This window comes from Hyalella azteca, unplaced genomic scaffold, assembly GCF_000764305.2.
Source record: "Hyalella azteca isolate HAZT.00-mixed unplaced genomic scaffold, Hazt_2.0.2 contig2572, whole genome shotgun sequence".
Lineage (NCBI taxonomy): Eukaryota > Metazoa > Arthropoda > Malacostraca > Amphipoda > Hyalellidae > Hyalella > Hyalella azteca.
In genome coordinates this window covers 46075-58398 of record NW_025932842.1, presented here as the reverse complement: position 1 = coordinate 58398, position 12324 = coordinate 46075, and the positions used below count along the sequence as shown (strand labels likewise).

Below are 12324 nucleotides of genomic sequence, written 5' to 3'. Positions count from 1 at the left end.
TTTTGGGACAGAATAAATTATTTCCGGCGATTATGATTATGAAAATCTATAAAGAGCAGAAAACAGTTGCTGGATTTTTTCCGACGGCTTTGGCGTGTGTGGTCGTCGGTGGCAGTGCAGTAAGACTGCCGGCGGCGCTGTGTACCCTAAGACAATTCTCGCAATTCAAACAATGTTCTCAATGCGGGAATATGCGCGTGGGCTCTACCGACCAATCATGGCAAATTAGCGTATTAAAAATTGAGGAAAAATCGATTGAGGAGAGATTTGCGGCTGAAGTTCAGAATTGCCTGGAACAAATTCGCAATACAAATGTTCTGCACCTGAAAATAAATTGCGAAATTTGCACATTGAAAATCTGGATAATTATGTCTGTTTTATGAATGGAAAAAAGGTCTAAGGCGAAAAAAATAGGTGAAATGAATATTCCGCTTGGAGCACTATAAGCTAATGTGAAATTAATAAAGTTAACATCTCAGTTCAATTATCCTGGATTTATTTTTCATTTTCATTAAAAGGTTGAATATATACGTTTAATTAAATACACACTTTAATTTAATTAAATACACTGTACATTAATAAATAAAAAATATTTATATTTCTTATAATCATATTTTATATTTCTATTATATTTCTATTTAATTATATTTATTCAGCATAAACACACGTCATGTTCATAAATCTCTCCTAAACACAATAATAATAAATATTCATTTAAATATCTGAGTGGAATTTTCAGATTTAAATTATTTTTTTGCGTATTTTTGCATTATTATGACCGAAAAAAGATTGTTGAGAATTTTTCGTTTAATATCCGGAGTAAATAACAATTTGAATATTATTCAACTGTTAAATATTTAACACAGGTTATATTTTTCCATAAGTAAAAAAAGGTTCTTTATTTATAAGGTCAGTTGAGAAAAAATTAATATATCGGTCTCAATATAAGTTTGGAGCCATCCCGTGCGAAACTGGAAATTGGCTGGCGCTAAGCGCGCAAGAAGCTGAAACTTAACATTTATTAACCCGTTTCTCAGTCCACGAAGAAGGGATATTTTAGTATGCAATGCTAATGCTCGACTCGTTGCGAACGTATTCATGGTTTGCTGGTGAGGGTCACTAAATTAATGCGTGACTTCTGTGACTGGATGACAGAAGTCAGAGATTGGTACGAATTATTGATCCGTTCAAAACATGCTATATAGCAGTGACATTCAGGCGTCATTTGTTTGCCCAGGGTTACGCTGGTAACGAGTGAGTCAGCTGGGCTGCCATATAGCTTCGAGGATTATATTACAGATAATTGTTTGAAGTGGCCATTGAATCACGTTTCGTAATTTTTAATTAGTTAATCGTAATTGCACGTATACCCAGAATTTCAAGACGCTATTTTCTATCTCGTTGCACACTAGTTAATCTTGCGTGGATTTCTGCTGGATTGTGTCTTGGCCTCATTTTGAGTGGCGAGTGCGGAGGTTGGCGTATACTCGAATGATAACGCTTCTCTGGTTGCCTCCTGTTGCGTGCTTATGGTTATAGTTTCAATTTTGGTACTTCTTATAGTTTTTCTCCTGTTATAATCTATTAGATAAATACCGTCATAGATCCTTCTGATAGTGTTGCTCGGTGGCGGTTCTTGACTTTCGTTGGATGTTTAACCCATTCTTTGTACTCCATTATTCCAGGTGGACGTGGGCATCTGTTGCTGAATCGAAGGGCTTCAGTGGGGAAAATAATTTTTGTGTGCCAAGAAGCTACATTCTCATCAGAGGCGGATGGACTTTGGGTTGTATGAGAAATAATCATATCATTTTAGGTGGATGCGGAAGCTCACGAATGCTGTGGATCATCGCCGATAGGAACTGATGATCGAGCCTCTACAATCTACTTGAATCTACGCGAATTAGAAGGTGGAACTTCATCTGACGACAGCCGTCCAAGTTGGTGACAGAGTTCTGATTTTTATCAGCTGGAAAGCCGCCGAAAAAAACCTGAAGCTTCCCAGAAATCTCAAATTTTGCAATGGTCACGTACCAGAATTTTAGTTAGGTTTAGCATTATTTCTAGTCTTTATTGGTATGATGTTACATTTTTATGGTTAGGTTCTTGAAGTTTTTCCAATATTGCTCTATGGCCTGTTTTTCGCCAAATTAATTCAGTGATGAGTTTCGGATCTTGTTAAGAATAAGCACCCCAGTAAGACCTTGTTAAGTGAACGAACCCAAACATCAATCTTTCGAGAATAACTTTGTTAATCCTCCCTTTAAGGTTCCTATCTTCAAGAATTTATGTGGCAAGATATTTTCTCCGAAAATGCCTTTGGATATAAATGTCACGCTCTTTCGCAACAACTGAAAGTTATTCGGAATTGTTCCCTTAATCCATGTTTTATAGTTTGAAGCGTAATATAATCATAATTTTTTATGTGATCACATTGCGGCTCAATACATTGTAAGACGTTTAGCTTATCATTTGGGATTTTATGTTTTACAATGTATTTTTTTATATCGATTTGTAATTCTTAAAAATATTTAAATACACCAAATTTATTTCTATAATTCATTCAATTAACCTTGTTAAAAATACGCACCCCGGTAACGTCGGGGTTACGTATTCTTAACAAGATCCCGTGTTTCTTGCTTCCTCACTGTCCGGTTGGGGTGGCCTATATATATTGGAAGCTCTCCCACAATAATGTGACTCTTCCAGTGACTGATTGTGACTTGATTCGTAGTCATGCTCGCTAGGACCCAACTGTGACCCTACTCCAACCTAACCTAACATTGTAACTTACACTTATGAATTTCACATGTCATGTCCATGTATGGCAATTATGAGAACCCCGATAATTTAAAAAAATACAGTATGAAGTTACTTTTTGTGAAATTGAAAATAACATAGGCTACGGCAATTTGAGACTAATTTAACTTGTAACTTCGGTTCGTATCATATTTAATTTTAGTCGTATCTGTGTGTTAAAATTATTTATCTTAATTAGAACATGTTCGACGAGTAAACGTTTACTTGACTTGCTTCAGACTAAAATATCTTTGGTTCAGACTTCGATGTTATATATCTTTGTCTGGTGGAAATATGAGTATATGTTGCTAACAGTTAATTTCTCACAAATGAATTATACCAACGATTAGGTCTGAATTACTGATTACATTTATTACCATATCACATGCGAGTTCAAATAAGGCAATTCGAATGAAAAATAACCCGAACTACTGAAGCCAGGAGTGTGTTGCATAAAAGTCGAATTTACTCATTTGAAGAAGAATTCATTCCACTGAATTGATGTCTCATCGATCTACGTATGTTTATAGTAGAAACTAGAGTGCACACACCCTGCCCCAATGAAAAGTTTGTTTGCCCTGCCAAAATAACTAATTTGGCATAAGATCTCAAACACTCTCTCTGATTTGCCGGCTGTGAGGTCTTCCAAATGTACAAATCGCAGTGAAGAACATTTATCTCGATAAATGATCTTGGGGTCATTGACCCCACCCTACCCACCCAAACTGTCGATCATAGCATGTTTTGCCTTGTGCAATATAGATGAATGAATAACAATTTAAGTCTACAGACATAACGTAGATCGGGTTTGGCAATATCTCAAGACATGACAATGATTTGGTCTAGCCATATCTTTATAAATGACAAGGATCTAGTCTGGCCATATCTTTAGGCATGACTAGGATCGGGTCTAGCCATCTCACGACATGACAAGGTCAAGCCATATGAATAATGTTACATATATAATGTATTTCGCTCACAACAGAATATTATTTGAATGTAATAATGTCCAAGTAAATCATCCACACAGTTGAACAAAGTAAGCAGGTTATAACAAACAAGAACACTAGCACAATTTAGATCAGTCTTAGTTTCTGGTTTCTCGAGTCAGAAGCTGCTACGCCTCTGAATATTGAGTGGAAAAGCAATTATCGCAGGTTGTTTTTTTTAGGGGACTGTGTATGGGACAAATAGCTAATCGAAAGTTGATGATTTAAACCCTGCAATTGAAACAAAGCTTCAATCCCAAGTCGTCGAGATTGTTTCTGAGGAAAATCAAACAATCATCAGGTCAGCATATTGTTTCAGAGTCAGTTTCCTGCTAGCGAGCTATTGCATGCCAATGAACATAAAAAAATGAACATAAAAATTTAACATCGCTCTAAATTTCGATGTTAAACAATGTGCCTGATCACTGAAATAAATATTTTGAAGGAATTCAGGGAGATTCGTTAAAAAGCAGCAAAAATCATGTGATAATCTAATGATTGGTAGAATTACTATATATCTGTGGTATTGTAGAAGGCAAAACATGTTATGATCAACAGTTTGGACCTGGATTAATGTTCTTCACTGCGATTTGTTCAATTGGAAGACATGACAGCCGGCAATTTGGTGGGAGTATTTGATGTCTTATGCCAAATTAGTCATTTTGGCAGAGCAAACAAACTTTTCAATAGGGCAGGGTGTGTGCACTCTAGTTTCTACTTTAAACATACGTAGATCGATGAGACATCAATTCAAGGCATGACTCCTTCTTCAAATAAGTAATTTCGGCTTCTATGCAGCGCACTGGATCGGCTTTGATCCAACACTTTTCGGTTGTTCGGGATATTTTTCATTCGTATTGCCTTATTTGAACTCGCATGTGGTATGGTTATGAATGTATTCAGATCTAATTGTAGGTATAATCCATTTCCATTTGTGATAAACGTGGCTGTTAAGAACTATATTCTTATTCCTACCGGTCTATATAATAGAACGTCCAAGTCTGGACCAATGAAATTTTAGTGTTAGGCTAGAGTAAACGTTTACTGACCGAACATATTCTAATTCAGATAAAAAATGTTTATACATAGATACGACTAAATTAAATACTATTTAAATCGAAGTTACGCGTGAAATTAGTTCAAATTGCAGTATGTTAATTTTAATTTCACAAAACTTATTTTCAAAATACTTTTTCTTATAATTCAAAATTACCAGGGTTCTGATAATTGTTATACGTAAACATGACATGTAAAATTCATGAGTGTAAGTCTTAAGGTTAGGTTAGGTTGGAGTAAATTAGTGTCACAGATGGGTCCCATGCGAGCATGACTATACGAATCAAGTCTCAATAACATTGTCGTGGGAGAGCTTCCAGCATATATAGGCTACGCTAACGGGATAGTGAAAAAGCAAGAAACTCGTCACTAAATTGAAGTGGCGAAAACCAGGTAATAGTGTTTTATTGAAAAAGGTCACGAACCTACCCATAAAACATATCATTATGCCAATACAATACGGACTACGAATTAAGTAGAACCTAACTAAAACTAGCAAGAGACCAATGCAAAATTTGAGGTATCTTGGAAGCTTCAAGTTTTTTTACAGTCCTACTAGCTGATATAATTCAGAACTCCGTCAGCAAAACGGCTGTCGTCAGATGAAGTTCCCACTTTTCAATTCGCACAGATTCAAGTAGACAGCAGAGACTCATCGGTTACTAGGCTACGATCCACAACATTCGGGAGCGTCCGAATCCGCCTAAATTGAGATGATTATTTCCTATGCAACCCAAAGTCCATCCGCCACCGATGTGTATGTATAGCTTCTTCTTGGCACACAAGAGTTATTTTCCCCACTGAAGTCCTTCGATTCAATCACAACTTGCAGATGATTGAATTACATGCGAACCATAAGAGATAGAGATGGAATCAGATGACCAAGTCCATTTGTAACAATGGAGTACAAAAAATGGGTCAAAATCAATAACCGCTACAGAGCAATACGATCAGAAGTATCTGTGACGGTATTTATCTAATACATTTTAACAGGAGGAACGGTACACGAACTGGCAGAAATGAAACCATAACCATAGGTGGTAAACTAGAGGCAACCACAGAAACTTCATCATCCGAGTATACGAAAACTTCCTTACCGTCACTCAAAATTAAGCCAAGACACAATACGGCAGAAATCCACGCAACATCAACTAGGTTGCAACGAGATAGAAAATAGCTTCGTGATATTCTGGGCCCTATAGGTGCAAATAACTAATTAAAAATTATGAAACGTGTGATTCAGTGGACGCTCTGAACAATGATCAGTAAAAGAATCACCAAAGCGATGGCAGCCCGCCTCGCTCGTTACCAGCGTAACCCTGGGCAAACAAATGACGCCTGAATTGCTCAGCTATGGCATGTTTTGAACCGATCAATCATTCGCACAAATCGCTGACTCCTGTCATCCAGTCGCAAAAGGCACGCATTAATTAACTCAACCTCCCCAGAGAATGATGAGTACGTTTGCAATGTGTCGAGTATCAGCATTACATGCAACAGTATCACTTCTTTATGGACTGAGCAACGGATTAAATATTTAAAACTGATTGCCTTTTCATGTTAGTAAAATAAAGGTTCCTTATATATAAGGTCGGTTGAAAAAGAAATTAATATGTCGGTCTCAATATAAGTTGGGTTCCACTCTGTATGAAATTGAAACTTGGTTGGTTGGCTGTAACTGAACATTTATTAACAGCTGAATAATATTTAAATTGTTATTTGCCTCCAGACATTATACGAAAAATTCTCAACATTATCGTTTTGTCATGATAATGCAAAATTATTCAAAAAATTATCTCAGTTTAAAACTTTCAATCATATATTTAAATTAATGTTTATTATTATTATGCTTAGAACAGATTTATGGACGTGACGTTTGTTTATTCTGGATAAATATATATAAATATAAATACTGATTTATCAAATAATTTTTATTCAATCATGTACTATGTATATATAATTAAACAATGTGTTCAATCTTTTAATTTAATTAAAAAGTTCTAAACATCGAACCGAGATTTTTTCTTCGTACATTTTACATTAGCTTATTGTGCTCTTAGCAGATAATTCATTTGGAATATATTTTTTTCACTTTCAACCGTTATTTTATACGTTAAACAGACCAAATTGTCCAAAATTTATATTCTGCCCTTTCTAATTTTCTCAATTGATTTTCAGGTGCAGAACAATTGTAGAGCTATATTGTTCCAGGCAATTATGAACTTTAGACTTCTGAACTCAGACGATTAACCCTCAATTTTTAATACTCCAATATGCCCTAATTGGTCGGTAGAGCTCACGCGCATATTCGCGCATTGAGAGCATTGTTTGCATTGAGTGAATTGCCTTAGAGTCCACAGCGCCACCGGCAGTCTTACTGCACTGTTACCGACGATCACACACGCCTACGCCGTCGGAAAAATCCAGCAACTGTTTTCTGCTATTTATAGATTTTCACAATCATAATCACCGGAAATAATATATTCTGTCTAAAATACAAGTGTACAAAATACAAGTATACGAATTTTTCGTGGAACTTCGATTTTTGGAAATGCGTTTAGTCGATGTGGCGTTGACGGCGTTGGCGTTGTGGCTACGTGGCATAGGTTCGTGCGTCGCGGCGCTGGCGATGTCCACTGACGTCATTTATGACCCGAAAGGCTTTCACTCAATCCTGGGCAAGGGGCTGAATGCCAGTCAAGCTTATGTCGAGACGGAAATCACGCGCAAGTGTGAGTAAATGTATCATTGCTTTCTTGATTCTATTTCTACGCGGGGAAATAATTCCCTCCAGGCAAATGAAGTTAAAAACCGTTAATACGAGTATACTTTATTGAAACAACGTTAAATTGACGTTATTTTAACGTCATATAGCTGTTGGTTCGGTAAGTCTTGAGGAAGGAGAGATCTCGCGGAAAATATCAATTTCAATCTCAATATCCTGTCTTGGTCCAAAATTGCACATATATAGTTTTCATATTTTGTTCAGTTCATTCATACAGTTAAGCTCAGTGAATTCAAATGAAGCATTCGAGAAAAGTTTTGCAAAATAAATAATATAGTGATTCATGAGTTAATAAATGTTGTGATCGATCATGTTTGGGTGATAATTGCATGAATGAAAGAGGGATTATAATGTTCATGTTTGGATGTGTCCCTCGCATTATTACGTTTTCAATTATAAAACCCGGATTAAGCGAACAATTCCGAGTAACTCTCAGTTGTTGCAAAAGAGCGTGACATTTATATTTATAGCATAAAACATGTCATCTTTTCTCGTTCAACTTAGAGGCCGAACCAAAATTAAAGGTATGTGGTACATGTTTCTTTTGTTCGCCATTGAGTCTACCGCAGAAATTGTTTCAAGCTATATTCTGCCTAAAAAATTGATTATGCCTATTTCTTTTATAAGAGGCAAAGATGGACATTTATATTAATTTTTAAAAATATCCGGTCAAAGGACCTGTTTTTAGATCTCCAGTGAGCGAGTCACGGAAGGTACAAGAATCGGTGACAGGCCACATCAGGCCTATATTCTCCAGCACCGACATCACTATGATATGATATATGATATAATTTTCCAGACAATTCGGCGAGCCTGAAGCGAAAAGGAGCAATGAGCAAAAATTGTCCAGAACTGGCCTTAGATTAGTCCGTTATTAGCAACATAATCCAAGAATTAGCTAGTACAAGTTATTTTTTGTCGTGATAAGCCTAAATTGAACTGTTTAACCATAAACCACCACTTGGCTACGTGACCAAGAAAAATTTAAAGCTCCTTCAGTTATTTGGAAAACTGGATTTCGCAATTGGGTACAATAATTTTGATTCCTTCAATTATTGATGATAGTCATTTCCAAACAATAATTTAGTTCATTACAAGCTTTTGTTTACTGTTTTAATAATTATACTTTTCATTTCATTAGTAATTAAAATTTTAAAATAACTGAATTCTAAACTATTCATCGCACAGGTGACTGTCACATGATGTGCTTCACTCGCAACGAGTGCGCGGCGTTCAGTGTTCGCCCGAGCAGCAACAACGCGCTCACGTGCAGGCTGGCCAGAGAAAACGTCTACGTCAACACGCCAGGCGACGTCCCTTGGGCTTTGTACTTTGTCAAGAAACGTAAGACTTAAGGCTCTACATCATGGAGTGACGAAGTTTCATGAGATCGGCAGATTGGTGTAAAATTTGCTGAGAAACCTCCTGAAATCATCAAGTGTATCTTCCTCGAAATATTTTATATTGGATATCAATATCTTTTGTCATCTATAATTATAGCTCATCTAATACAGTCATATTTACGTAATAAATATTAATCACGCTCACAATCCAAACCTGAAATATTTCAGAGCTGGTGGAGCCTTGGGCCATCGATCGTCTGATTTACCGCCGCTTGACCACCCAAGTCCGGGGCTACGCCGCCAGCAAGGCGGCATGCGAGGCCATCCCCGGCTTCCGCCTGATTGCCGTCATGTTCGAGGCCCAGATGTCCATCCTGCTGGAGTTGTGCCTCGGCAGGAAACCCAACCCCGGAGAGACTAGCTGTAGTGACTGGAGTAGGTGGTTCTACGTTGACATGGTCAAGATCAAGAACGTACCCATGATCCGAGGGCAAACACCTTTGGCTGATACCGACGTTACCAGCGTTCTCATTAACGACGAAAATGCTAATTTCATCTACGCGTCATCGGGGCAGATTAACGATGAGCCCTCGTGGTGGCCTTTCTTTCCTGTCTGCCAAGCCAACGTTTTTGGCGTGAACTGGTAGATGTCGAGTTATCGAGTAATTATAGCAGGTTAAAAATGTCTTGCCTGTGGTCAGGCAAACGTAGTTCATGGATGTTATTGTAAAAGCATAAAATTTTTAGGCCGTGTATCATGCTTCAACAGGCCGGAGATGAACAAATGTACGTCCGGTGTCGATTTTGCATTGCGACTAAGTCATTTTGACAATGACGCACTCTAGAATTGGTGTCATGTCACTTGGGACTCTGGGCCAATTAACAGCCAACTCCTCAGGAGGACTGATGACATCATAAACTTTCCTATATATTTTTCCTTATCTATCTATCCTTATCTATCTATCCTTATCTATTATACTATATCTGTATTTTAGATGAAGTGCGCGGTCGTTTTTGGGCTGTCGTGAGGTAAGCCAGCATTGACTGCTGAGGTAAACTGCTTGAACATCCAGCCAATGAACAGGGAAATTTTGACGTTTGATTGAAATTGGTGTTTGGTATCAGGTTTGGTTGAACTTTTATATTCGCATTTAGTTCGGTTGAAATGGGGCATCGGGTTTGGTTGAAGTGTCATGATTGTCTCTGGTTTGATTGAAGTGTTACGTTGGTGTCTGGTTCGGTTGAAGTGTTATGATGGTATCTGGTTCGGTTGAAGTGTTATGATGGTATCTGGTTCGTTTGAAGTGTTTTGATGGTATCTGGTTCGGTTGAAGTGTCATGATTGTCTCTGGTTTGATTGAAGTGTTACGTTTGTGTCTGGTTCGGTTGAAGTGTTATGATGGTATCTGGTTCGGTTGAAGTGTTTTGATGGTGTCTGGTTCGGTTGAAGTGTTATGTTGGTATCTGGTTCGGTTGAAGTGTTATGATGGTATCTGGTTCGGTTGAAGTGTTATGTTGGTATCTGGTTTAGTTAAAATGTTTTATTGGTAATTCATTAGCGTGAATAACTTATACTCGTGTGTCTAAATATAGTGTGTTATTTGGATCGACTTTTCTATTTAGGCAGCACAACTTGCCTTCATGGAAGGAAAGTTTTTTTAGCAAACACGGCGCTTTTATAAAATTTAGCATTAGTTAAAAATGAGATTTTTAGCCGTTGGGTCAGATTCCGTTGAGATTTAATTTTCAATTAACTGCAAGGAGAAAAAACTTCGCTAAAAAATTTAAAATGTTAAGAGCTATGAAAGAAATATTTCCTTTTCTTTTTCAATGCTACTTATGTTCCAGTAATGATTATTTAGCATCAATTATTGTAACATCACATTATTAATTTCAGAAATAAAACCACTTAATAATTGTACAAATTAGATAAAGCATACATGTGCGGCACTTTGATTGTTTATATCATATGTTTTGATTCTACGTATGGATTCTTAAGGCATATAAGGCATGGATTCTGTATTTATATATATCGTCTTGTCCAGAGTAAACACATTAAAACAGAAACTTGGGTGTTGTTATTGTGATCCACTTTCAATGCGTGATTTTATGTTCCATTGGCACTTTGAAAAAGAGAAATATTTGTACAGTCTTGTTTGTATTTAACTACGAGTTGAGATCGAGACCAGTGACGCTTGTTAAAAGTATTGTCAGCCTCTGTACTGTAGAAGTGATCCATTCATATATTTCGATACATTTAACCACCCTTCACAACCCTTCAATTCACTTCACACTACACACGCAACACTGCAATGCCCTCCCAAACATTTCGCTACATTTCACTACACTTCACTACTTTCACTACACTTAACTCCACGTAAAATGACAATGATGCAAGGGATAGAAACCAGGGCCACAGTATTTCATGAGCAATTAAGTAATGATCTTGTTTTAAAATTGATATTTTAGTTGAATGTACATATAGTGTCACTACTGTTTTCTTTTAACAGCCATTGAGTGGCAGGAAAAGATCAATGGAAGAGAAAGAGGTTCGTGCAATGAACGGTCTTTTTATTAATACTTGATACAGTAAAGATTGCTGCATATATTTTATTTATGTACGTTGTACATGCTCTTTGCGTTTGATACTCTCGACGCTTGACAATATCATAAAGCTAAAAGTGATTACGGGCTATTTCAATTCGAATATAAATGCCCTCTGGCTTGGTCTGAAGTTCTGAGTGGCAGGCGTTGATTGTAAGTTAGAAGTGATGAAAACTTGAGAACTTGAGTACGCGTGGCAAGGAAAGAAAGTACATGAGGTAGGAACTTGAACTGCGTGAGGTATGAACTTGAAGTACATATGGTAAGAATTTGTCATGCGTGATATAAGAACTTGAACTACATGATGTAAGAACTTTTTTACACGAGGTAAAAAAACTAAGCTGAAAACTTTTGGTGGCGAAAAAAATTTACGTATGTAAATTAACAGTGGATTTTTTTACTTCCTCCGTTCACAGACTGCTACAATTTTGCAATTGAATGAATTTCCGAAGTATTTTCTAATTATTTATATCATTCCCTATAAACAACATAAGAATTAGGAACAAAAAGAAGACGCATTATAATGGCAATGTTTTTATAAATATATGTGAATTACGTTTGTACCAAGGGGTGCCATTCGATTAGAAAATATCCGCCTGTTTCTCAATATTATTGAAGATTTTATAAACCTGTTTGTTTGCAGTAACAAAGATTCGTAAAACTAAAGCACATAAGTTTCTAATTTTCACACACAATTATAGTGTCCTTTTTAAAATACTATGTAGCTTTCAACAAAAAATTTACACTT

At 36.7% G+C, this 12324-nt stretch overlaps 1 protein-coding gene across 1 annotated transcript; it reads left to right on the top strand.

Moving 5' to 3' along the window:
- Positions 1–7430: 7430 nt before the first annotated feature.
- Positions 7431–10749, top strand: LOC108668683. The gene is made up of 3 exons (XM_018155926.2): positions 7431–7576; positions 8818–8973; positions 9201–10749. Exons 1-3 carry the CDS (start codon positions 7474–7476, stop codon positions 9617–9619), a joined length of 678 nt encoding a protein of 225 aa, XP_018011415.2. The 5' UTR covers positions 7431–7473; the 3' UTR covers positions 9620–10749.
- Positions 10750–12324: the final 1575 nt, after the last annotated feature.